Here is a 27,864-nt window from a genome sequence, read left to right as displayed (position 1 = left end):
TTGTTCCTTTTGTAATCTCAAAACAGTGAACACACAGAGCCACTCTCAACTTTTTAAAAATAAATTCTGACTATAGCTACAAAAGGTTTTACCTTCTTAAGGCTCATCAAACCAAACCAAACCAAACCAAAATACTCTTCAGCTTGAGGAAAGTTGGTTAAAAGAGCTGGGAAAAGGCACCTGCTGGATTGTATAGCCACATAGAAATAGAATAAGAAAACAGACAGGAGCTCTACTTAAGGTTGCAAAGATAGTACTTTTTCATTGAGAAGTGGTGTAGGAGTAGGAAAATTGATAATTGGCCAGTTGCCTTTAACAGCAATGGAGAAACAGGCAATTTCTGTTTCAGAGAGGACAGAGCTGTTCTTCAGTCAGCACCATTCTCCACTGCACCTCACTCAACAAGGGCCAAGTTTGTAGACTGCAGCCGCTCAGACTCCTGGCAGATGTTCTGCTCCACTGTGTCACACTCAGCTAGGAATGCCTAAAAGATAGATACGTGGCAGTGAGGGCTCTTCCAGAGCTAGCCAACTACCGCCCACACAAAGCTCTTTACTCAGCCACTCTGGGGAACCTGTGAGTGAGACTCTAAACAGACTGTGTAAGGATGGAGATGGGTACCATCCTGGGCTCCAAGGTAAAGGAGGGAGGGAGAGGAAAATATAGGGTCAGGGTTTCTGACCATGCTCTAACTCAACAACTCCCCCAGAGGCAGTAATGGACAGAGAGTCTTTCCTCGGGGCCACGGACATTGCATCAACACAACTGAAGGAGGTACTGTACACACAAATGGTGCCTCCTGGGATTGTGTAAGGGGTCAGCCTATCTGCTCTTCTGTGAACTTTCTCCCTAAATAGTTTAAATTCAAATAAAACTAAAGAGACACAAAGGGGGCTCTTCTCTGATGCTCTGGCTTCATGCTGAAAAAACAAAACAACGACAACAACAACGAAAAATAAAAACTCATGCCAAACACTACATTTCTGCACTACTGGAAAATTTCAAGCAGATAAACAAACCCCAACACATAACAGTTTGTCATGTACTATCACACAACTCACCTGAACTTTTTTCACCAAACCCTTCCTTTTTAGCCTACTGTCTTTGAAATTTTCTGGTAGGATCTATGGAAGAAAAGTTGACACATAATCTTCAGTGACAATTACATGAGACATATAAAAAAGAAAACAACACACCAAACAGATCATAGGTCACTAATGCAAATGAGATGTGAATTTTAAGGGATCATTTCTCCAGGTCTGTACTTTACAAAGTCCTTTCCACGGCTCTCATTCCTAAAAGCATCTTTGGTCTCAATGTCTGAACCATAAAAACTGATCTGTAACACAGACTTTGTTCTTTCACTGTTTCCTATGTATAGATACTTTGTCCTTGTCAGACCATGATCTCAGTATGCCAGGAAAAGTACCTTCTGATAATATTTTCTTTTACAACATAAGTGTCCCAAGCCCAGAGCAGTTCACACTCAAGAATGAAGCATCATGGGGCTGGGATTGTGGCTCAGTGATAGAGCGCTTGCCTAGCATACGTGAGGCACTGGGTTCGATCCTGGCACCACATAAAAATAAACAAAGGTATTGTGTCCATCTACAACTTAAAAAAAAAAAAAAAAAGAATGAAGCATCAAGCTAGAAATACAAAGCCCTGTTTCTTCAACCATGAGATCACAGACTACTTGGGTCCCAGTTTCATGAGTTATGGATGCTAATTTTATTTACATATATGTATACGACAAAAGCCCTGGGCTGGGGATATAGCTCAGTTGGTAGAGTGCTTGCCTCATACGCACAAAGCCCTGGGTTCAATCCCTAGCACCACCTAAAAAAAGTTGAGATACTTTACATAGGGGCTGGGGTTGTGGCTCAGTGGAAGAGCACTTGCCTAGCATGTGTGAGGCACTGGATTCGATTCTCAGTATCACATATAAATAAATGAATAAAATAAAGGTCCATCAACATCTAAAACAAAAACAAATACAAAAAAAAAAAAAACACAAAGATCTATGTTGGTGAGCTGAGTATTTAGAAATCAGCAACTGTCATATGGGTCTGTGTATTCACCCAGGAACTAGCGTGGTGTCTGGCACACAGTAGCTGATGCTCAATATCCTCAAGTGATGAGTTTGCTCAGACATTAGGAGTTCATTATTAAAAAAGTGAAACTGATATATTGTCAAAGAAAACTAGTTATTCTGAGCTTAATATTTACATACCATTGTGTCAATCTCCTCTAAGATCTTCATAAACTGCTCAATTGTGGCTTTTATTCGCCTATCAAGTTTGCCGAGAGCTTCAGCTTGCAAATCCTTAGCCAGAAAACCCTGTGGAGGAATAATGTATTATTGCAAGGGTTCCATAAGGCTGATGAAAAACTGTGCCACAATACCAATGAAGTGACCATGCCCTGTGTTCACTGTCACAAGCCAGGCCCACAACTTCATCTCCTGGAAGAAAACAGAAAGGCTGGCCTTGTGCCTATCCAAGAGTTTTATCAGGCTACAGGCTGCTCTATCTCACATGGGTCACTGGGGCTTCAAATGCCATTAGGCCTGGCTCTGGTGAAGTCCCCAGTCACAAGCATATACCTGCATATAAAGAGGCAGACTTTAAGGGCATGTGTTTGGGTGATGGAATGTACTCAGTGGTTCAGAGCTTACTTAGGAAATACAAGGTCCTGGGTTCAATCCCCAGCAAAGAGAGAGAGAAAGAGAATGTATCAGCTTTAGGGTCTGATAGACCTGGGCTCAGATCCTGACTGCCCAGGATTCTCATGATCTTGAGCAAGTTACTTAACTCCTTAGTGTCCTCATTTTAAAAACAGACTATGGTACCCATATTCCAGAGGGTTACTATGAGGAAAAGGGGGAATGTATATGTAGTTGCTTAACATAACTCATGGGAAAGACTTACGCTAACAAATGGCAGTAGCCATTATTTTCATTAGATTATCTTGCTGTTTATTCATATTGCCTGGCCTCATGACCAATTAGTCAGTCATATGAGCTAAAAAGTCTCTGAGGATGTTTACCAAAGCCAAGAGCTAGATGCCTATTTGACAACAAGAGCAAGAACTTAAAATATTAACCAGCAATTCCAACTCAAATAATGCATTCTACAAACAAAACCTAGAAATAACCAAAAAAAAAGATTCATGACCAAGGACATTCAAAGAAGCATTATATACAATGGTAAAAATAATGTTAGGTGGTGAACAAAGAGACTAGGTTAGGTAAACTATGATACATTCAAACATGATAAGATATGTAATCTTTGAAAAAAACATTACAAATTTTAGACCTTTTTTTCCTACTGCTGGGGATCAAACACAGGTTCTCACGCATGCTGGCAAGTAAGTGCTCTGTCACCGAACAAAAACCCCAGCCCCAGTACGACCATTTTTAATGATGTAAGAAAATGTTCAGTTTCTTTAATCTAATAAGATAATTTTTTTACAAAGTATATATAATATTATATCAAAATCTTAAAGAAAACACATTTCAGGCTTTGATTGGTTATCTCTAAATCACAGGTACATACTTGCACACAAGAGGCAGGTTTAGGATCTGACAGGCCTGGGCTCAAATCCTGACTGCCATTTACTAGTTTGTGCCTTACAGCTAATTTTTATTTCCTATATTACTACCTATGTGTGTAGGAATTATGTGTGTATGTAAAACTTTTATTATACAGCTATCATATCACTTTATATAATTAATACACAAACACATACCAATTATGTTATAAAATGAGGGGAAAAAGAAGTAGGTGGACTTGAGTTACTCCTAATCTTTATTGGGTGTCAGTATCCCATTTCTAACATGAGGTTTTGAATAGGATGTCCCACCCCACCCCAACCCCCACCATCACTACTCCACTAAGATCAAGCTGAATTTGGAGCTTCTGTGACTTAACCAAATATTCCTTGCCTTGCTAAATACATAGAAACACCCTGGACAGTGAGGAGCAATTTCAGACAATAATATGATCCTCCTGTGGCAAGTGCTCTCCCTCTCTTTCTCTTGTTACTGGGGATTGAACCCAGAGGCACTTTACCACTTAGCTATATCCCCAGTCCCTTTTTAAAAAACATTTTTTTTTTTTTAAATTTTGAGACATGGTCTTATTAAGTTGCTGAAGGTTTGGTTAAGTTGCTGAAGCCAGTCTTGAACTTGCAATCCTCCTGCCTCAGCCTCCCAAGTCACTGTGATTGTAAGCACACATGTCCTCTCTTGTAGGCACAAATAGATGTTAACTGGGGTTTGACATAACAATGAAAATAATACTTAGAAAGCATTCAGTATGTGTCAGTCTCAGCCTATAGTATTTAATACAATAACCCTAAGAGGAAAATACCACCATTATTCCTTTTTAGAGATGAGGAAGTTGAGAAAAACTTGTCTGAAGTAAGAGAAAAGATACGGGGCTAGGGATGTTGTGAAGTAGAATGTTTGTTGGACAGGGAGAAGAGGGGAAGAGGAGGGAGAGGGGGAGAGGCAGGGAAGGGCAGGGTGGGGCAGGACAAGAATCTGATCACAGGGTGTCTGAATGCAGAGCCTACACTTGTTACCACATATGATATCCACAAAGTTCTTACAAAAGGTGGAAAAGTTTACGAGGGAAGTTACCTGCTGGATTCCAGTAAGTTCTTTATTCAGATCTTCCAGGTGGTCAGCTATCTTCTCCACTGACTTCTCCAAATCTTTCAACTTCTTTAATTCAGCCTCTTCCTCTGGACTATTCTAAAATGATGAATAAAATGAAGTCACTAATCACCAAGATCAGGGCTGGAGTATATCTTAGTGCTACTTGCATAGCATAGGCAGCACTGGGTTTGATCCCTGGCACTGCAAAATACAAAAACAAAACAAAACAAAAACAACAATAATCACCAGGATTAGTAGCCTCTATCATAAGAAAATCTGGCCACAACTGGGCTAAAATGCTCACCTTGAAAGGCCGTAACTCTGCTGCTTCTTCAAAAGCAAATAAAAGTGTTATATGTCAAGGTTTTCTATCTACAAAGACTCCCGTTCAAAGAAAAGGAAGATGTTAAGTCAACATTTTGGTGAGTGTCCTGGCACCTAGAGCTAAGAGAATGGAGCCAATCCAAACGCCAGATTCAGCCTCAGCCTTGGGCTGATCAACAGTCAGACTGGAGGGCAAACAAATTAATGCAAATACCTCTAAGGAGTACAAATGGCAAGACAGGTGGAATTTGACAACTCCTTTTAAATGGAATTCCTAAATGTCACCCTTGAGTTGAGTTTTCCTATTCAATAAGATGATGACAATGATGAATACTTATATTGAACACTCCCTACATAGTAGGCACTATCCTAAGCATGTTACTCGTATTGTTTTTTAAGCCTTACCACAACCTTAGAAGGGAGGTACTGTTTTATAGATGATGAAACCGAGGCTAACTTAGTAAAGTAACCTAAGGTCACACAGCTCAGATAAGATGGAGCAGAATGGAATTCAGTTTTGGCTTTACACACTCTGTGACAGTACCTAGAGGTCCCATTACTTCTTCAAACTGAACCCATGGATTTTGCCTGGTGCTCATCGCCATTCTCCTTGACGCTTCAGCAAAAAATTTAGAGTCTTTTCCATTCTTTCACCTAAACACTTGGTACCCAGGACAAGCAGCTTCCTGCTTTGTTATACTATCTTAAATTATCCATTTCTCTTTGTGGCCAAATCCTGAGTCTGTGTCTATTGATAGTTCCAAGTCTGGATTAGATTTTTGACTCCACTTTGTTAATCTCTGGCCCTCCTCTACTTAGCCACGCCACTCAAAGTAAGGAAACTTCATATGCCCAACAATTCCACTTGTGTCACAATGCAGGGATGGCCACAGTGTTCTCTCATCACCTCAGGGACCACTGCCTTCACCTGTCACAAACTGACTCTTTTCCCCCTTAGTTCTTTAATCTGAAACTTTCTTTTGGTCAAAGAGGGTTTTCCTCTTGTGGGAGACTTTTTAGCAAAATGGATGGTTAAAGAGAAACAGGCTCTTAAAACTGGTGTGCAGTACTTTAATATCTGCAGGCTCAACATAAAGCTCTCTTGCAAATTCCAACTCTAATAAGGCCTGTCTAGGCACCATTTTAATCAAAGTGAGATTCCACACCAAAACAAAGGCCATGTTATTTGAGGCAACATAACAGTTCCTAATTCTTAAAGCAAAAACCCTCATCAACAAGCAGGAAGATACAAACAACTGGGGGGAACTGGTAATCCCATCAAAGAATTTGTTTAAAGAGGTGTTTCACCAATGCAGAATCTGGATCCCAAATTTGGCCATCCAGACAGACACATATAAAGACTTTTGATTCTGAGGAATTCTGGTGGAAAAAACAATTTACCTTTTCTCCAATTAACATGACCCGGCAGCCATTTTGTATTCCAAGTGCTGACAATGGTGTCTCCATTTCCTTCAAAGATTTTCCTGAAAAGAGAAGAAAGGTATGCCAGGTTGTAACAAATGTACAACACTGAAATAGATTTCAGCAAAGGTATAGAAAATATACAAGTGTGTTCACTAATAAGAAGAGAGAAATTGGTATAACCTTTTTTGAAAGTGTCAATCCAGTAATTTCACTTCTAGATATAACTGAACACACATAATACTACACAATAACTCTTAAACGATAATATTCAGAACAATCTTACAATAGTCAGAAACTACAAAGAGCCAAATATTCAGGAATAGGAAAATAATTAACTATATATCTGTACAATAGAAGACTTTGAGCTGTATGTGGTGGCACATGCCTGTAATCCTAGCAACTCTGGAGGCTGAAGCAAGAGGATCACCAAGTGTGAGGCCAGCTTCAGCAACTCAACAAGACTCTATATCAAAATAAAATAAAAAACAACTGGGAATTATACTCAGTGCCCCTGGCTGGGTTCTTCAGTACTTACCACACCAAAAAAATGAAAGAAAGAGAAAAAGAAAGAAGTGAAGAAAGAAAAAGAAGAGTAGTAGTCATTAAAGTCCATTTTTCAGGAAACTTACTGCCACAATGAATGTGGATGACCTAATGCTATAAGAAAAAAAAATTATAAAATGTAGGGGGGGCTAGAGATGTAAGTCAGTGGTAGAGTGCTGAATCTGATCCCCAGCATGAAAAAGAAGAAAAAAGCCCTTGTCCAGAGGAACATTTTCTTTTTTGTGCTTTCTTCTGTTTTAAAATACAAATTTCTGTTGTCTTTATAATTCAGAGATAAAATGCTTTTAAAAAGACAAGGAGTTGCACTATGAAATATACATAGAAATTGGACATTGGTGGCACATGCCTTAATCCCAGCTACTTGGGAGGCTAAGGCAGGATTGAAAGTTTGGGGCAGCCTCGTCTACTTAGGGAGACCCTATCTCAAATTAAAAAAAAATAAAAAGGGCTGGGTTTGTGGCAAACTGGTAGAATACTCCTGCATTAAATCCCCAGTACTGCAAAATAAATAAGCAAATAAATAAATTATTTCTATTATTAAATTCATATGGACACCCAAGGAGATCTATCTATCCCTATTAAATACCAGAATAATGGGTTCTTATGGGAGCAGGAAGGCAGGGACAGGAATGGGGATGGGGTGAGTCCTAGTGGAAATCAGCACCATCCAATGACCTGTCACATCCAAGTTCAAAACCTACATAGTCTGAACAATGCCAAGCACTAAAATGTAGCAGTATCTCTGACCTCATGGAGTTTGTAATCTTAACAAAAGAAATCAGATTTTAAACAATTAAGAAAAAAAATCATTTAATAGTAATTTCAATACAAATTATTGAAGTGGTAGGGGATAACAGGTGAACACACTTAGAAAAAGGATCTAGCCTAGCCAGAAAAGACTGCTCATATGCTTTATCAAAATTGGTAAGATTTTGCCAGGTGCAGTGGTGTATGCCTGTAATCCCAGTGGCTCCGGAGGCTAAGACAGGAAGATTGTGAGTTCAAAGCCAGCCTCAGTAACTTAGCGAAGCCCTAAGCAATTCAGTGAGACCTTGTCTCTAAATAAAATATAAAAAGGTCTGGGGATATGGCTCAGTGGTTAAGTGCCCTTGGGTTCGAACTCTAATGCCAAAAAAAAAAAAAAGGTAAGATTTCTGTAATGTTACTTCAAACCTGATATCTATTCAGATGTTTGAAAAGTTCCAGTATATATAGCAGGTCCTCAATATTTTTAAAGGAATGAGTAAACGAACAAATAAACAAAAATTGCCCTAGTTTGAAAACTGAAAGTTACTGTTAGGTAAGGTTAACCTGTTTTAAGTCTGTCCTTTAGCCATAAAGGCTCAAAGCAAGAAGAGAAACACCTACCCTTAAATATGAGTTTCTGAAAAGCCAGTGGAACCCCTGTGGCTTCTTCCACAACCTGGGCCAGGTCTTGGACAATTGGTTCATTGCTGCCTTGCTGTGGGGTAACATGAAGGTCATATTTCTCATTGTCTAGAGAGAAAAAAAAGCATTTGATGTAAATAACTGCTTCACAGAAAACAATAAAGGATGAGACTTTATTACATTTATTTTTACCCGGCATTCAAGGGCTATTCTCAAATTCTATCCAATTCAAAGTGCCTGCTGACATCTGCCCAGCTTTCCTCTAGTGACCTGCTCAAGGATTTTTGTTTCCTCCACCATAAGAATGAATAATTGTAATGAGCCCTAACTTTTTTTTAATAAATTTTTTTAGTTGTTGATTGACCTTTATTTATTTACTTATATATGGGTGCTGAGAATCAAACCAGTGCCTCACACATGCTAGGCAAGCACTCTACCAACTGAGGCATGACCCCAGCCTGAGACCTAACATTTAAGCACTTAATAGTAGAAGCTGGGCTGGGATTGTGTCTCAGAGATAGAGCACCTGCCTAGTATGCATGGGGCCCTGGGTTCGATCCTCAGCACCACATAAAAATAAATGAATGGAATAAAGGTATTGTGTCCAACTATAACTAAAAAGATAAATATTAAAAAAAAAAAAAGAGTAGAGGCTGGGGGCTGGGGTTGTGGCTCAGCGGTAGAGCACATGCCTCGAACATGTGAGGCACCACATAAAAATAAATAAAAGTATGTGTCCATCTACAACTAAATACACACACACAGAGTAGAACTGTACTAGACTCATTTCATTCATTATCTTATTTAACCCTCAGAACGATCCCATGAAGTAGGTACTATCATTCCCTATTTCATAGATAAACAAATTGACCTCAGTCCTAATTAATTAAGAATCCTAGGGGCTGGGGATGTGGCTCAAGCGGTAGCGCGCTCGCCTGGCATGCGTGCGGCCCGGGTTCGATCCTCAGCACCACATACAAACAAAGATGTTGTGTCTGCCGAAAACTAAACAATAAACATTAAAAAAATTCTCTCTCTCTCTCCCCCTCCCTCTCCTCTCTCTCTTTAAAAAAAAAAAAAAAAAGAATCCTATGAGTTGGCATGGTGGAACACGCCTGTGATCCTAGAGACTTGGGAGACTGAGGCAGGAGGATCATAAATTCAAGGCCAGTCTCAGCAATTTAGTGAGACCCTAAGCAACTTAGTGAGACTTTGTCTGAAAATAAAAAAAATTAAAAGAGACTGGGGATGTCATTAAGCAGTAAAGCACCCCTCAGTTCAATCCCCATACCAAAAAAAAAGACTTCTCTATGAAGGAATTTAGCTAGTAGGAGAGCTCTTGTCTAGCATGTGCAAGGCCCTGAGGCCCTGGGTTCAATCAATAGCCTCAACACACACACACACATACTGGAAACTTTCTTATGGAGACTGAATAGGGGAAGGGGTGTCAGAATTTGGCCTCAGATCTATCTGATTCCAAAGTTCACACTTCTCATCAGAAGCTATCTGCCTCCCATCGTCTGACTGCCCTGAACTCTGAATTGTACTGTCTTGTCTCTCTTGCTATAATGGGCTAGGGACTGTTTTTCTCCAAGTCTCTCTCAATGGGCACACCTAGGTACACCATAATTGGTGCTCAGTAAAGACGAATGAATGAATATAGTCAAATAGAAGAGATTAAAAAAAATAAAATAAAACAAAAACAAGCCAGGCCTGGTGGGGCAAGCAGAAGGATCTTGAGTTCAAAGCCAGCCTCAGCAAAAGCGAAGCACTAAGCAACTCAGTGAGACCCTGTCTCTAAATAAAATACAAAATAGGGCTGGGGATGTGGCTCAGTGATTAAGTGCCCCGAGATCAATCCCTGGTACCTAAAACAAAACAAAATATGGATGCCAATTCTTCTCTAGGTAGTGGAGAGACATCAGGTAGCCTGTGTCCAGTGCCTTGAACTGGCCTCAGATCCATCTGATTCCTCAGATTCATCTTATGCCAAGACTTGAACTCTCCCAACAGCTCCATAAAATGGGATTAGTGACCAGGGGCAGGGGTTACCAATGCTACAGAGAAAAAAACAGATGCCTTAAAAGGAGACATCTATTTCAGTGTCACTCAAAATTGCAGGATCTAGAATCCTGGCTTCCAGATTTGAAGAGTAGGATCTCCCCTAGCTGGTTCTGAAAAACACCTCATCTACTCAGCTCTCCAGTGTACAGACATTGTTTAGTCAACTTCAACGAGTGCCCAAAGTTAATGCTTGGACCCATGGCCCACTTAAACAGCGGGCACGCAGCATCCAACACAGAGAAGGCACTCAATAAATAATGAACAGCTCGCCACGACGAAGTTCATAGTCATCACACACGTAGGTGTCCAGACGCACAACAGTCAGACATAATGTGGCTCAACACAAGTCTTACAAAAAAAACCACAATAACTGCGCAAGCAAACAACTAAGCCCAAGGTGTGCGAACACGTTCTAACATCCACGATTCAACAAATAGAGAAAAAATACACCTGTCACAAGGAAGGTGTGATGACACAAGATCCAGACAAAAGCCAGCCCATGGACACAGCTAAGAATCCACACTTCCGGACGCCGGACAAACCTAAGGACATACACTTCCGGAGACACATGGCCAAATCCACAGACCCCATGGGGCCTTCCGAGTCCTGCACTGAGCCCATCCAGCCGCCAGTCACTTACTGTGGGTGATGGTCACGCAGAGCTCGGCTGCCGCCATTTCCTGGGTTTGGGTCACCTCTCCAGTCGGTGCCACCTCTTCCGCCCGGGTCTCCTTGGTCCGGGGCGCTTCCTCGGCCTGGGTCACCTTCTCGCTCCGCGTCGAGCGGGGACGAACCTTCTTCACCCGCGGCCTGCGAGCGCCGGCGGCGGCGGCGCCCCTGGTGGATCGGTCATGTCCGNCCGTGCGCCGCCCCGTTCCGCCAGGCCCGCGCTAGTTGACCGGCCAGCGGCAGGAGCTAAACGCCGCGTCTTGCAACCTTACCGGGTTACTTCCTGGCCACGCCCCGCTCCTGCCCCACCCTATGTATTAAAGCCTCCTCTAGGCCCCACCCACTCAACCAAGGCCCCGCCTCGCTCACCTGAAGTCCCGCCCACTTCCTCCACTGAGGCCCCTCCTCCTGCAGTTTCCTCCCCACCCCTTCCAAAGCTCTGAATTCCTCTTGGGGAAGGCGGAGCTGAAAACTCGGAAAAAGGGTTAGGAACACTGCGCTTGCGCATGGAAGAACCGGAAGTCGAAGCGGGGCTGACTTCGCTTCCGTTTTTGATTTTCTTCTAGTGTTTGGGTTCTTCGCGGCCGCCCAAGATGAACCGATTCTTCGGGAAAGCGAAACCCAAGGCTCCGCCGCCCAGCCTGACCGACTGCATTGGCACGGTGGGCATCTGATCATGTATAAGTAGTCTTAGGACCTTTGACATTCCCTACCCCTCCCATCCCTGCTCCTGGCTCCTACTCCACCCCATTACCGAAGCCGGGCCCATTACACCTCGGCCCTCTCCATACCTACATCGTCCTTTCATCCTTTTTTCCCAAGTCTTTCCTCTCACTCCACAAACCAGGAACTCTGTAATCCCATCACTGTCTCGCTCTTCCTGCTCTCAACCCATCCTGATGCCATTGCCCGGTCCACTTGCTCTCCCCTTGGTTCCTTCACCCCAACCTGCCTTAGGCCCATACACCCTTTTCACCTCGTCCAGACCGATATTTTACCCCTTTTCCATCCCTTCTCATGACAGGGGTCTTTTCTCTGTTGATAAATTAACATAGCGGGACCTCAGTAATACAAAAATTCAGAACCCTGACTCCTCAGATTAGGCCATCATTTCTGATCTAGTGGGTGGCATTAGTTTAGTCTTAGCTGGTGTTTAATGGGCATTGGCTTATTTCATGCACCTCCTTGTTGAACCCCCAGCCTGACTAGTCTATGATTCCAGGGAAATTTCAATTCAGCCCAGTGATTCTCAAATTGTTTTTCTACCCCAATACACTTCAGGGGGGGACCTGGTATATCAGAATAGAGGGGATTGGAGTATCTTATAAAAGCGCCCCGCAGGGTTTCCAACTGGGAATCATACCCTGCCCAGTGAACTACTGTTTTCCACCCCTCACCATATGCTTCCCTTTGTTTTTCTTTCTCCACTTTCCTCCTCCTGCCCCTTCCTGTGTAAGAATACTGCAATAACTACCACTTCATTTTATATATTCCTCCAAGGTGGACAGCAGAGCAGAATCCATTGACAAGAAGATTTCCCGATTGGATGCTGAGCTAGTGAAGTATAAGGATCAAATAAAAAAGATGAGAGAGGGTCCTGCAAAGGTAAGGTAGTTGGCAACTGCCACATAAGATACTGTGACAGCCTAATTTGAGCACCTGTAGAAATAGCATCTGGTTGTAGGGGCTGTTGAAGGATACAAAGAGATGCTTAGAGTCTGGTAAATAGAAAACACATGTGAAAGTATGTTCTTCAGGGAGATTTTGTGGATAGATATGAGAGGGAGGCTAGCATTTGATCTAGAGGAGAGTTGTTGATTATATGTCCAGAAGCATGTAAGTAGGAATTCACATATTCCACTGATCTATGCTGAGAAACAGTGAGTTGCTAGGTTGGTCAGGGTAAGTAGGAATAATAATCTGGTTAAGGAGTGGCATGCTGGGAAAAAGAGGACAGAACTTGGCATGTGGGACCAATGTTCTAATACTATCACTATTACTACCTGCTGTGACCTTGATAAAGTCACTTGTTTTCTTGTGTTAGTAGGAACATAGAATATTGTGTTTAAAAGAATACACTATGGATATAGAACTATCTGGGTTTTCTAGTTCTATAACTTATTAATTAGGTAAACCAGGGCATCACTGAACCTCAGTTTTGCTATTGTAAATGGGGATAATGATACTTTATTGTATGAGAATTAAATGAGATGATTCATAAGACCTGTACAGTACTATATCTAGAACTTAGTAGCACTTAATACATGTTAGTTATTATCTTCCATGAGGTAATATTTGTTTTTCCTTCCTCATTGGAGGAGACAAATAAATTGATAACATGGAACAGTATAGAAAGGGAAGGCTTTTCCCAGTCACCTTAGATAATGGTGTAGACTGAAAAATAGAAGTAGGAAAGCTCGTCTACACTTCAGGAGGTGAAAGCCCAAACCAGGTAGGTAGTCATGAGAATAATGTAAAGTGAGTCAGTTTGAGAGTGAGTCTGAAAATCAGTAACACTGATGACTCTCTGAGGAGACAACAGAGAGAGGAAAGATAAGGTTGATTAAAGTTTCTCAATCTCGAGAAGAGAGAGGTTGGTGGCTCTCTTTCTTTCTTTCTTTCTTTTTTTTTTTTTGGTACTGAAGACTGAACCCAGGAGCTTTACCTCTGAGCTACGTCCCTAACCCTTTTTATTTTTTATTTTGAGATAGGCTCTGGTAGAGTTGCTTATGGCCTTGCTAAATTGCTGAGGTTGGCCTCAAACTTGCCATTCTCCTGCCTTAGCCTCCCAAGTTGCTGGGATCACAGGCATTTACCACTGTGCCTAGGATCACAGGCATGTACTACTGTTAGTTATTTCCAACATAAGATTGAAGAGTTTGGGCATGTTCCATTTAATTTGATAGCAGGATATTCAAGTGGGGAATCTTCCTAAGGCAACTGGATATACAGAATGGGGCTGGTAATGTAGCTCAGTGGTAGAGCTTTTGCCTAGCATGCACCAGGCCCTGGGTTCAATCCCTAGTACTGCCCCCCCCCCAATAAAAAAGGATGCTGTTCAAATTGGAGGTTGAGTTAATATATATTAGGGAAAGAGAAAGTAGTTCAGGATATAGAGATGTGGAATGCAAAGACTTAGAGAGTGAACAATATTAGTGCTTGGGAGAAGTACAAAATTTAGGAGCCGGTATGTTTTGGTGCTAGAGATCAACCCAGGGCCTCAAGCAAGCTAGGCAAGCAGTCCATCACTGAGATACAATTCTTGGAGATTTTTTTTTGCCATGTGTATGTTTTCCACTTTGTTTTTATTAAATCTGTTTTTCTCCTTAGAATATGGTCAAGCAGAAAGCCTTGCGGGTTTTAAAGCAAAAGCGGATGTAAGTTATGTACATAATCTCCTACTCTTTAGCAGGTTTAATCAAAATGGTTTTCTATTCCTTCAGGTTTCATACCATTTTTCAAGGCATTCTTTATTTAATTACAAGCTTTATTGACATATAATTAAATATGGTTAGCTTGGGTTTCCCCTTTACTTATTCAGCAACATCTGTTGTAAAGTGGTCTAAATAAAACTTTTTGTTATGATAGAGAAGTTCCATATCTGTGTGTCCAGTTCAGTAATTATTAGTCTCGTGTGGCTGTGGGCACTTGAAATATGACTAGGCTAGTATGACTCAGGAACTGAAGTTTTAATTTTATTTAATTTTAATACTTTAAGTAGCTGTATGTGGCTAATGACTATTAATTTGGACTGACCAGACCTGTAGTTTTAAGTTCTACCATTATTTAGTTAGGATGCCTTTTTTTGGTTTTGTTTGTTTATAAAGATAGGAATGCTGACTATTTGTTTCCTCTCACCAAAATAGTTTGAAAAGTCTTTATTTTTTTGTTTTAAGTGACTGTGTCACAGAATTTGAGCAGAAGCCAAGTAGTATCTTTGGTTTTTTACTATGGACTGTTCAGCTGATGAAATTGTTTGCAGAGTTGTAGATATCAGACATAATCAGCTAACAGGGAACCAGAAAATTTTTTTGATATCTTTTATTCCAATTTTTGTTTGTTTGGTACTGGGACTTGAACTCAGGGGCATTTTAAGACAGGGTCTAACTAAATTGCTAAGGTTGGCCTCCAACTTGGGATCCTCTCGCTTCAGCCTCCGAAATCACTGGGATTCCAGGCATGAGCCACCATGCCTGCAATTTTATTTTTATTTTTATTTTTTTTAATTTTTTTTTTTATTGGTTGTTGAAAAACATTATAAAGCTCTTGACATATCATATTTCATACATTAGATTCAAGTTGGTTATGAACTCCCAATTTTACCCCAAATACAGATTGCAGAATCACATCGGTTACACATCCACATTTTTACATAATGCCCTATTAGTAACTGTTGTAGTCTGCTACCTTTCCTATCCTCTACCATCCCCCCTCCCTCCCCTCCCATCTTCTCTCTCTACCCCATCCACTGTAATTCATATTTCTCCTTGTTTATTTTCCCATTCCCCTCACAACCTCTTATATGTAATTTTGTATAACAATGAGGGTCTCCCTCCATTACCATGCAATTTCCCTTTTCTCTCCCTTTCCATCCCACCTCATGTATCTGTTTAATGTTAATCTTTTCTTCCTGCTCTTCCTCCCTGTTCTGTTCTTAGTTGCTCTCATTATATCAAAGAAGACATTTGGTATTTGTTTTTTAGGGATTGGCTAGCTTCACTAAGCATAATCTGCTCTAGTGCCATCCATTTCCCTGCAAATTCTGTGATTTTGTCATTTTTTAGTGCTGCGTAATACTCCATGGTGTATAAATGCCACATTTTTTTTATCCATTCATCTATTGAAGGGCATCTGAGTTGGTTCCACAGTCTAGCAATTGTGAATTGTCATGCCTGCAATTTTAAAGTGACATATCACACATTAGATGCCATCTTCTTCCTTTTAGATTACATTTGAAAGGAAAACTATAATGCAAGTTTTGTTTTTTGTTATAAAAGGAATGTGTTCATTTAGAAACTTGGAAAATACATAACATGAGCAGAAGAAAGAATATTTACTTAGATTTCTATTAATGAAAATAATAGAATGCTAATAATGTCTTCTAGTCTCTCTTTTGTATACGTAGCATGTGTGCATATAATTTTTTAGAGGAAAACTGAAACTATGTGGGATTATATAAGTCATCCATTTCTACTTAATGTTATATTTCAGGCATTTCCCTGTCCTTTTAAACTTTATATACGCGCGCGTGCGCGCTCGCGTGTGTGTGTGTGTCTATGTATTTTTTTTTTCCCCATCCTGGAAATTGAATTCAGGGGCATTTTGACCATTTCTTCCCTTGTCCTTTTTTTAAATTTTGAGACAGGGTCTTACTAAGTTGCTGAGGCTGGCCTCAAACTTAATCCTCCTGCCTTAGCTCCTCAGTTGCTTGAATTATGGGTGTGCACCACCATGCTCAGGGGATGAAACTTAATAATAGAGTCATACTCTTCTTCCTTTTGCCTGTCCCATGAATTAACAAATTTCCTTCTGATTGGATAGTTACAAATACTGTATAAAGACCATAGTGACATAAGTCTTTGAGGTGGTATCAGTTTGATATAAAACTTTATTTTAATGAAATATCTTAAACATCAGATATTAAGTTAGTTGGACAACCTAATTATGGGTACAAGATTAATAAAATATCCTCAAGGAATTTAGTCTATTGGAAAAACATTTAGCTACATGTATGAAGAACCTCAAAAATAGGCTTGTCCTTTGCTCTAAGAGATCTACTTCTGAGAATTTATCATAGGAAAATTTTTTTTGGTGCCAGGGGTTGAATCCAGGGGTGCTAGACCACTGAGTCACATCCCCAATCCTTTTATTGTTTTATTTTAAGACAAGGTCTTGTTCAGTTGCCTAGAACCTCACTAAGTTGCTGAAGCTGGCTTTGAACTTGCAATTTTCCTGCCTCACCCTTCCCAAGTTATTGGAATGATCACACCCAACTCATAGGAAATAATATGAACACACATTTTAAGATATATAGTAACACTGGATAAAGCAAATGCTATCATGTTAAATAGAAAATAGTGTTATAACTAAAATGCATGCAAAAAGAAATTACTGGAGGGATCTGTTTTTTTAATAGTCCTATTTTTTTTCAATATGTATTATAAATTAGGTAAAAACATTACCAGCACATCAAACCACTAATTTACAATAATAATATAAATTCTCTCTCTTAAAATGTTAAGGACATATCTCTGGCATACACAAAATATCTATTACATAGAAAATTAAATAAACATGTGCACACACATCAAACAGCTTAGAAATAGGGCATTATGAATAACTATTTGTGCCCCTGTATATCTTAGAGATCAATTTTTAAGCATTTTGATCCCACCAAATCTTTTCTTTTAAGATCATAGTGTTAGGAATACTTTCTTCCTGAGAATTTCTATCTGACTCATTTTTTACGTTTCTCAATTGACTCTAAAAAAAGGTATGAGCAACAGCGGGACAACCTCGCCCAACAGTCCTTTAACATGGAACAAGCCAATTACACCATCCAGTCACTGAAGGATACCAAAACTACGGTAATCCCAAGTCACCTTTTTTTGTGTGATTTTATTGTTTTACTCTTAAGCTCTTTTCCCTGTTTATGTTTTGTTTCTCATAGTTTTTTAAAGATAGTTAAGACACTGGGTTTTCTTCTACTTTTTTTTTTTTTTTAGGTTGACGCTATGAAACTGGGAGTAAAGGAAATGAAGAAGGCATACAAGGAAGTGAAAATTGACCAGATTGAGGTGAGATATATACTAGTTTCTGAAAGAATGTGTATTAGTTTTTGAAAGGATCCAAATGAAAGCTTATGTGATGGGCATAGGACAGAAAAGGGATTGAAATGGATTGTAATCTTAGGTCTGCCATTTCCTAATAGAATAACTTAAGGAAAAGATACCAAGTTTTTGGTTTCCTTATTATTACAAATATTCTAATACTACATACAGTTACTATGCAGGTGAAATAATTGAGAAAGTATATCTACACACACAATGCCTGGTTCATAATAAGCATCCAGTAGTTACTAACAACTCAAATAGTTTTAGTTTGTTTCTTCAGTTGTGAAGTTGCAACATTACTGCCTATGTCCCAGTATTGTCATAAAGGTTAAATGAATATATGTGTATAAAGTGCTGAATACAATTTCTGGAATAGATTTGTTTTCCTTTGCAGTAAGTCTCTTCACATTTTAATAAGTCATTAGTTCCTTAATGTGAACATTTCTTTTTGGGATTAGGTTTTGTGCCCTCAAGCCTGGCTGCACTCAACTGTCAAGTGAACAGCCCAGATGGCAAGATAGATAGCAGAGGGAGGGAGTGGTGACTTAAGGGAAGAAAGAGGCTTTTTTTCTGCATGTGTAATAGTGCTTTACCTTTACCTTTTGACCAGAATGTCTTTTCCCCTTCTGGCAGGGACTTGATTTTGTTCACTATTGTATCTGCAGTGTCTAGAACAATGTTTGGCCATAGTTGGAGCCCAGAAAGTATTTGATGGTAGATGAGTGGATGAATAGGAGTCTGTTAAAGGAGAAGCAGCATTACTGCCCCATTCTAACAGTGTTTGAGTGAGCAGTTACTATGTCCTAGGCATTTTACTGCCTCCACATAGGTATTCTCTGGCAGTTCCAGTCTTTCAGAGTGAAAGCATTCCTCCTCTGTCTTACTTCTTTCCAGTACCCTTTAGACTGCCCTTAACCGTTTCAAACGGTCCACAAGTTTCTACTTACATGAAGTTCAGCTTCATGATATTTTTCTAGAAATTCACTGAGAAAATGTTCTGTAAATGCTTGTCTTATTTGTATAATACCATTTGGTAACAGAATATAAGATGCTATTTTATTTTCTACTTTTAGGGCTTCTTGTTTTAATTAGAACTATTTAATATGGCCAGACATGATGGTGCATGGTGGTGCACACCTGTAATTCCAGCAACTTGGGAGGCTAAGGCAGGAGGATTGCAATTCAAGGCCAGCCCCAGTAACTTAGTGAGAGCCTAAGCAACTTAGCAAGACTCTGTCTCAAAATTAAAGAAATAAAAAATAAAAGATGTAACTCAGTGGTAAAGCACCCCTGGGTTAAAATAAATAAATAAATAAATAAATAAATAACTATTTAATAGGAACAAAAGAGAAACTTTGGTCAGTCTGTTTTTTTCTGTGTCTCTCCATCTTTCATCTGTGGTTGTCTATCTGTCTCCCTCACCTAATTATCCTTTTTCTGTCCCCTTATAGATTGCCAGCATGACTAGTAAAGAGCTTAGCTTGGGAGTATATGTATATGTGTCTTTTGACAAGGCTATATATTTTGAATTTCTTTGATTTATTTTTCCAAATATTTTACTTGTAAAACATTTTCATTGTTCAGTTGCTCTCATTTTTTATTTTGCCTTGCAGAGGAAGGAGTTGTTTTTTTTAATCCCTTTCACATTTTAGTTTCTGTACATCAGTGCATCAAAGTTCTTTATAGTTTAGTGCTATCAATTTTTTTTTTTTTAAATTTTGTACCAGGGATTGAACCCAGAAGCATTTAACCACTGAGCCACATCTCCACCCCTTTTTAATTTTTTTTAATTTTGCGACAAGTTCTTTTTAAGGTACTGAGGGCCATGCTAAGTTGCTGAGGCTGGCTTTGAACTTCTGTGATCTTCCTGCCTCAGCCTCCCAAGCCACTGGGAGTGCACCACCATACCTGGCTGTGTGATGGGTTTTTCCCCATGTCTATCCTAGAGTCTATTGCTAAAAATCATAAATTATTTGGAGGGACTTGTCTTGACATGTATAATGTTAAAACATGATTTGATTAGCTTATTCTGATAGTATTTTCATTCCTATTTATTTATTTTTTGGTTCTGGGAATTTAACACAGGGGTACTTTGCCATTGAACTACATTCTCAGTCTTTTTTATTTATTTACTTTTTATTTGAGACAGGATTTCACTAAATTGCTGAGATGACAGGCGTGCACTATCACACCTGGCTTTGCTTTCTTTTAATTATTGTTTCAGTCACTGCTTCTCTGTGTAGAAGAATGTTTTACTAAGTATAGCACAGTGTTTGTATTTGGAGCTTGGAAATGGAGAAAAGCAAAGCTTTTTCTTTAAAAAATTTTTCCTCTATTTTACTTTCATTTTTATATGGAAAAACAAACCAGAAAGCCAAGAAGAAATTTTCAAGTGTGTTGCATTGCTCTAGAAATTCTGAAGAATAAATGGTGTTGATTTGGACCTTTGGCATTATCAACACTAGTCTGTTCCCCTCTCTGTGGAATGCAGTTTAAGAAGAGCATACTGCAGTGGCATACACCTATAATCCCAGCACCTTGGGAGGCTGAGACAGGAGAATCATGAGTTCAAAGCCAGCCTCAGCAAAAGTGAGGCTCTAAACAACTCAGTGAGACCCTGTCTGTACATAAAATACAAAATAGGGCTGGGGATGTGGTTTGGTGGTTGAGTGCCCCTTGGTTCAACCCCAGGTAAACCCTGCCCTCCACCCGCCCCAAAAAGAAAAGAAGAACATATTGTTGTCCTGCACATCCTGAACATAAAAGAAAAAATATATTAGGTGTTTCCCAAGTATTATTGCAATGAATCCCTACAGTAGCCCTGTGAGATATGACTCTTAATAATCCCATTTTGGGGGCTGGGATTGTGGCACAGCAATAGAGTGCTCACCTAGCACAGGCAGGGCCTGGGTTCGATCCTCAGCACCACATAAAAATAAAGGTATTGTGTTGTGTCCATCTACACCTAAAAAAATAAATATTTTTTTTTAAAAAATCCCATTATGAAAGAGGAAATAAAATCTTAGAGACATTGCATTTCATTAAGTAATAATGAATTTGAATTTGGGTATTTCTGACTCTAGGGTCTATGCTTCTAACCATTTTATCTAAACTGACTTTCATATGCCATGCTACTTCTCAGATAGATTTCACACTATTTCTGGCGTTATAGTAGTCTCCTAGTTAAGTATTAGTAGATCATTCACAGATGGTTTATGCCCTCAGTCAATTTTTTTCACCAGCCTAATGTCAGATATCAAGCCTATCCTGATTCCACCTCTGTTTTCCTATCCAAGGTGGCCCAGGGCAACTTTTTGCACCATTCGTTTTTGTTATTGCCTCCTTTCCCTACCAGTGCAGTCTGGTTTTGGCTGACTCAAAAAAAAGTGTTGATACATTAGATGTTTCTTGATTTAATGTTTCAAGTAAAACTTTATATAATAGAAAGGAGCTGATGAACATGTTTTCATGTTTTATTTTCTTCTAAGTATTCTCTTTTCTTGCATTTTTCTTTGAATCTTCTAAGTAATTTTTGAAAAGACAATGTACATAAAAATGCCAAGTAACATAAATAGTTCTTAACAATTGTTAGTTCACCTCCTTAAACCCGCCCTTGACTAGTAACTGCTTTTTTTGAGCCCCCTGTAAAAGCTAATGCAAGATCACAAATTTTCTATGAGCCCCCTGAAAAAATTAATGCAAGATCACAAATTTGATTCTTTTTTTTAAATATTTTTTTAGTTATTGATGGGCCTTTATTTTATTTATTTATATTCACTGCTGCAAACCAAACCTAGTCTCCTGCATGCTAAGCAAGTGCTTTACTACTGAGGTACAACTCCAGCCCCCCACAAATTTAATTCTTTATTTCTAAGATCATATTTTACCACCAAAAATAGAAAGAGGATTATAAAGTTAGTGACAGTTGCAGTCATTATTAGGGGAAATCTTTGGGCTTCTGATTTTTTTTGCAAGGGAGGTGGTACCAGGGACTGAACTCAGGAGCACTCAGCCACTGAGCCACATCCTGAGCCCTATTTTGTGTTTTATTTAGAGACAGGGTCTCACTGAGTTGTTTAGCACCTCACTGTTGCTGAGGCTGGCTTTGAACTCATGATCCTCCTATCACAGCCTCCCAAGCTGCTGGGATTACAGGCGTGCACCACCACACCTGGCTGGGCTTCTGATTTTTAAATAATTCTCTTTATGCATTCTTTCTCATACTTTTAATTAGAAGGGACATTCAGGGGCCTTGGCTATAGCTCTGTGGGAGAGGGTATGTTTAGTGTGTACTAGGCACTAGGTTCAATACATCAGCACTAAAAAAAAGTAAGAGGAGGCATTCAGAATTTAGTCAAACCTGTCCTTTAGAGTCTCTACTTGGTTATCATCTAAAAAAAGCAGTTACTAGTCAAGGGTGGGTTTAGGGATGTGAACTAACAATTGTTAAGAACTATTTGTTACTTGGCATTTTTATGTACATTGTCTTTTCAAAAATTACTTAGAAGATTCAAAGAAAAATGCAAGAAAAGAGAATACTTAGAGGAACATAATGAAAAGTAAATAAAAACCCCATCATATATATATCTGTAGGATTTACAAGACCAGCTAGAGGATATGATGGAAGATGCAAATGAAATTCAAGAAGCACTAAGTCGTAGCTACGGCACCCCAGAATTAGATGAAGATGACCTGGAAGCAGGTAAGTTATAAGACAAGCAATGTATATATAGCTTTAGAGTCTGAAAGGAACAACTTCCTGGAATCTCTCTCCAAATACTAGTAAAAATTTCTATCTGGATTCTCTAAGAGTTAGTCTCTGGGCAAAGAACTTATGAGGCACCTGCATCAGACTTGCATACTCCACCAGCAACACTGGTGAGACTGAAGAAAAGTTCAGCAAAAGCCGACATGGTACAACTATCAGTGTCCTCAGCTTAACCTTTCCTTGCTATTTTCATTTTAATTTTTGTTCTCCCTATTTTCCTACTTGGAATCGACTCCCTTGGAATAGCAAAGTAAATTAAGAACTTAATAGTTGGCAAATACTTAGTGAGCATCTACCATGTGTCAGGCACTGGGCTAGGTGCTAGGGATTCAGTATTGAAGAAAACAAATATGATCTCTCCATTCATGAAGCTTCTCCACTAACACTGGGAGAAATATAAACTGCCTGCTTCAAGTAATCAATTAGTTATAAGGGCACACACTATTAGGAAGAAGGAGATACTGTGGGAGCATGTAGCATGCTTACTAGTTAGGGATAGACATGGGACTTAAAAAATGAGAAGAGGTTTTAGCACAAAAAAGTGGGAAGGATTATTGAGTGCCTTTAGGGGGAAAAGTCTAGAAGCTATCATTATAATTGTGTGAAAGATGAAACTAGGTAGATTAAAGAACCACTATATACTAGATTTTCTATGGCATGATTTCCCTGTCATGTTACTGTTTTGTTTTTTTTTTCTCTCTCTCTCCATGTTCTATTTTTGCCTAGATCCTTTTTCTTTCTTGCATTCATTCCTGCCCCCCGCCCCCCCCCTCTTGATTTTCCGCTGATGAGTACCTACTATTGTCATTCTTTCTGGCTAGCCAGGCATAGAGGCACATACCTGTAATCCCTGCAACTCATGAGGATCTCAAGTTTAAAGCCATTCTAAGCAGCTTAGTGAGGCAATAAAGCAATTAGTGAGACCCTGTCTCAAATTTTAAAAAATATAAAGGTCTGGGGATGGGCTCAGTGGTTAAGCACCCCCAGGTTCAGTCCCTAGTTTCCAAAAAAAATCTCCTATTTCCAATTCTTTCACCATAGACAGTTCTAGACCCTGATTTCGTATAATGGTCACACAATATACAACAATCTTATGCCTCCTTTCACTACTTTCTTTTCAAGTCCAACAATTAATGAGAGAGAAATTTTTAAAAAGTAAATAAAAGGGCTGGGGGCCAGGCACAGTGGTGCACACCTGTAATCCCAGTGGCTTGGGAGGATGAAGCAAGAGGATCACAAGTTCAAAGTCAGTTTCAGCAAAAGTGAGGCGCTGAACAACTCGGTGAGGCCCTGTCTCTAAATAAAATACAATATAGGGCTGGGGATCTGGCTCAGTAGTTGAATGCCCCTGAGTTCAATCCCTGGTACACCCGCAAAAAGCGGGGTGAGTTGTGTACTGGGTATGTAGCGCAATGGTAAAGTGCGTCTGGGTTCAATCTCCAGTACCCCCCCTCCCCTAAAAAAGGGAAACCCTACAAGTTTGTGGAGAAATGGTTGTTTTATTTTTTCCTTTTTGCTTTTCATAGATTTTACCATATTAGTTTCCCTGAAAGTTTCTTGTAATCTTCATCTTTTATTTTGTATTCTTGAATTTTAGGATTTGCGGGGGCGAGGAGTAATCCTTTTCCCTTTGTATTTAAATTTTCATGTTATTGCAAATCATTTCACTAAATTTTAAGCAGCTGTCAATTTTCTTACTTTTTTTTTGAAATGTTGACTATTTTAATTTCAGAGTTGGATGCACTGGGTGATGAGCTTCTGGCTGATGAAGATAGTTCTTACTTGGATGAAGCAGCATCTGCACCTGCAATTCCAGAGGGTGTTCCCACTGACACAAAAAACAAGGTGAAATCCTTTTCTGCTTATATTTCTATACAACATAGAAAAGGTTTTATGCCCACCAGTCTGGGAATACGAAAGGTAGTCTTAAGTTAGAACAAGAAAAGAAAGTCCTGGTCATTATTTTGGGAACCCTTGAAAGCTCAGTTTTCCTACTTAAGACAACATACAGGCTGCAAAATAGTGCCAGTGAGACCAGAAGTGTCTCTATACAGAGACAATTTCTTTTTTTTTTTAATATTTATTTTTTAATTGTAGATGTTTTTTATGTGGTGCTGAGGATCGAACCCAGTGCCTCACATGTGCTAGGCGAGCACGCTACCACTGAACCACAACCCCAGCCCCAGAGACAATTTCTATAATGCACATAATCACTCTTGTTGTGAGCTAGCACTGGGTACCATTTATAGATTCTAGACTTTTTTGTTTGTGTGTGGTGCTGGGGACTGAACCCAGAGCCTTGCCCATGCTAGGTAAATGTTCTCTCTACTACTGAGTTACATGCCCAACTCAGTTTGTTTTTTAGTTTTGTGGTTCTGGAGATCAAACCCAGGGCCTTGTTGATGCTAAGCAAGTGCCCTGTCACTGAGCTACACTCACATCTCCAACCCAGATTCTAAACTTTTCCTGATAACTTAGCAGCAGCACTTGCATGAGCCTTGCTAGGCAGCAGTGTAAAAGAAAGTCCCTCTCTCCAGAAACACTAGTTAGTTATTGAGTGGAATTTTTAAACAAGAGGTTAATAATTTTAAGTATAAAACTTAGTGTAAGCTGAATGTGGCAGTGCGTACCTATAACCCAGCTAACTACTCAGGAAGCTGAGGCAGGATTGTGAGTTCAAGGGCCAGCCTGAGCAGCATAGCAGGAATAATTCAAAAGAATAATGCTGAAAGATTCTAATTCAACAAGGTGGAAAAAATCAGGCTATCTGGAAGAATGACAGATCTTTTAGCTGTCTTGAGCTTATCTGTTTCTTGCATGTGTAAGATGAAGATAATTGCAAACACTTCACAAAATTATTGTGCAGAAAAATTTAAATATTGTATATAAAGGATTTTGCAAACTTAAAGCCCTGTCTAAATCTACATGGTTGGCATTATTATAAGCATATTATTTTACTGCTTATGAAATCTTATATACTCCATCTTAGTTTCTAACGTCATGTGTTATAATTTTTGTTGCCACTGGACATTTATAGCTCTCGTATTTGATCCCCCAATACACACATTGAATACACAAGCAATTGATAAAATATTTGAATAGGAGCCAGTCCTAGGTCTGCCTTTATTCACTGTGCGATTTTAAGCAAATTAGAAATTCATGTCTTCTCTAGGAACCTCATCATGTTTTCCACTTGTAATAGTGGGGAGCAAAGGGTGGGGAGCAGGTAATTTCCTATGTCCCTTATAGCTGGTTTCTGTGACTGTCCATCTTTCCCAGTTGTACTCCTCCTTTCTCCCTGAGGGAGTCTTACCTATCTCTACTGCCCACCCCATTCAACCCTAACCCACACCCACCTCTTTGGCCACTCTAAGGTTCCAGGTGCATAGGTTTCTTTTTTTCAGCATTCCTAAAATCGTTTGTTGTTGTTGTTTGTAGTATAGGCATCAAACCCAGGACCTCACAGGTGCTAGGCAGGCACTCCTACCACTGAGCTGTACCCCTGCCTGAAATAATCTTTGTGAATGCTACCTTAGCCCACCTTTTTAATTCAGTAGTTACAAGTCATCTATCTTATTTCCACTTTTAGAAGGTCAGATTCCGAAGTTAAATGTGCTGTGGGGTAGGGTTTCTTACATGATAAGGTATCTCTGCCTGTGATTTTGTAGTAAAGTATGGTATGGAAGTGACTGCTTGTCTGTGTAAGGGCATTGCCCATTCAAGAATATGGGAGGCCAAAAGTATTGATTCACTTTAGAGATCAGAGTGAAAATTCAAATCTAGAGACAAGGACTGACTCCTCAGCCTTTCCTCCTGACATTTCCAACCCCCCTTTCTCCTGTTTTGATATTTTTTGTTTTGTTTTGTTTTTTGAGATGGGGTCTTTCTTTGTTGCCCAAGCTAGTCTAGAACTTGTGGGCTCAAGTTGTCTTGCCTAAGCCTTTGGAGTAGCTGCAACTACAAGTGCACACCACTGGACCTAGCCCCTTTTTCTATTTTTAGATTTATTCTTATATTTACCTTTCTTCCTCTTACATGATTCCTATACCCTATAAAGGATTATCCCTTTAGATCCTTTCTAATTCTTTTCCTGGAGCCCATCACAGTGGCACACGCCTGCAATCTCAGCAGCTTAGGAGGCTGAGGCAGGAGGATTGTGAGTCCAAAACTAGCCTCAGCAACTCAGTGAGACCCTGTCTCTAAATAAAAATATTAAAAAGGGCTGGGATGTGGCTCAATGGTTAAGTGTCCCTGGGTTCAATCCCCAGAAAAACAAAAACAAAAAAACTTTACCTAGTTCATCATGCCCTCCCAATCCCTGCCTTAAAACCTCATAAAAAATTTCATTATTGGCTTCTAAGTGGGATTTTGGTTTTGATTGATTAAATGCTTAGAAATGAGTTTTGGCTACTTAGTGTTTATAATCATTTTTATCAAATGAAAAATAGTGGCACTAAACCTTGATTCTTTTTCACAGGATGGAGTCCTGGTGGATGAATTTGGATTGCCACAGATACCTGCTTCATAGACTTTCATCATTCAAGTACACATGCAAAATAAACACATATTGTGGGACTAGGAAATATATCCAGATTTTCCATAACAGATTTAAGTTCCTTTCCCTTCTTTGAAGGAAAGGTTAATTACACTGCTCTTTTATTTTTTTTCCGTTAAGAAATTCATTGTTTGGGGAAGCTTTCTTATACTAAAATTTGATTCTTTTTCTCTTATGAAAGATTAACTTAAAAGTATCTTTGGCTTTTGTATGACTCATTTTCACTCATTAATAACAATTTGAAATAAAACCAAGGATATAAAATCTTAAATTTTGTGACAGTATAACTCGACAGTCTCAATATGACCTGATAAATTGATGAAGTGAAGATGAGATTATTGAGACTGTTCATATTATGATTCAAAACCATTTTCTATTGTGGCATATAGGTGGCTCAAAGTAATGGCTCTTTTGATAGGTTTTGTTGTGTCTTGTGAGCAAATCATGTGTCTAGTGTTGGAATGGAATTGTTGCTACAGTATCACAAGTGGATATTTTGACTTTGTCGTTCCCTCAGTATTACAGCCTGACTTGTAATCAATAATGAATATTTCTTGATATTTAATGTATAGGACATTTATTTATACTCAATAAATATTTTTCAAAAGGA

General features: G+C 39.3%; 2 protein-coding genes across 2 annotated transcripts; one reads left to right on the top strand and one right to left on the bottom strand.

The window, feature by feature from the left end:
• Nucleotides 1–45: 45 nt before the first annotated feature.
• On the bottom strand, nucleotides 46–11,606 carry Bag1 (BAG cochaperone 1). The gene is made up of 8 exons (XM_015492138.2): nucleotides 11,439–11,606; nucleotides 11,070–11,319; nucleotides 8,345–8,473; nucleotides 6,389–6,471; nucleotides 4,646–4,759; nucleotides 2,234–2,341; nucleotides 1,062–1,124; nucleotides 46–484 (listed from the first exon to the last, which is right to left on the bottom strand). The coding sequence occupies exons 1-8, from the start codon at nucleotides 11,604–11,606 to the stop codon at nucleotides 395–397; spliced, it is 1,005 nt and encodes a 334-aa protein (XP_015347624.1). The 3' UTR covers nucleotides 46–394.
• Nucleotides 11,607–27,864, top strand: Chmp5 (charged multivesicular body protein 5). Its single transcript, XM_015492450.2, has 8 exons — nucleotides 11,607–11,760; nucleotides 12,599–12,703; nucleotides 14,429–14,475; nucleotides 17,592–17,685; nucleotides 17,824–17,895; nucleotides 22,525–22,633; nucleotides 24,432–24,544; nucleotides 27,177–27,864. Exons 1-8 carry the CDS (start codon nucleotides 11,692–11,694, stop codon nucleotides 27,225–27,227), a joined length of 660 nt encoding a protein of 219 aa, XP_015347936.1. The 5' UTR covers nucleotides 11,607–11,691; the 3' UTR covers nucleotides 27,228–27,864.

This window comes from Marmota marmota, unplaced genomic scaffold (genome assembly GCF_001458135.2).
Source record: "Marmota marmota marmota unplaced genomic scaffold, marMar, whole genome shotgun sequence".
In the NCBI taxonomy this organism is placed as follows: Eukaryota; Metazoa; Chordata; class Mammalia; order Rodentia; family Sciuridae; genus Marmota; species Marmota marmota.
The sequence above is the reverse complement of the archived record's forward strand: the minus strand, read 5'-3'. Positions and strand labels throughout refer to the sequence as shown.

Bases quoted from the DNA above. Each gene is read 5' to 3' on its own strand.
- Chmp5 (XM_015492450.2), top strand. From the start codon at position 11,692: ATGAACCGATTCTTCGGGAAAGCGAAACCCAAGGCTCCGCCGCCCAGC. The intron at 11,761-12,598 runs GTGGGCATCTGA...TATTCCTCCAAG, and splicing joins TGACCGACTGCATTGGCACG to GTGGACAGCAGAGCAGAATC. The intron at 14,476-17,591 runs GTAAGTTATGTA...CTCTAAAAAAAG, and splicing joins GTTTTAAAGCAAAAGCGGAT to GTATGAGCAACAGCGGGACA.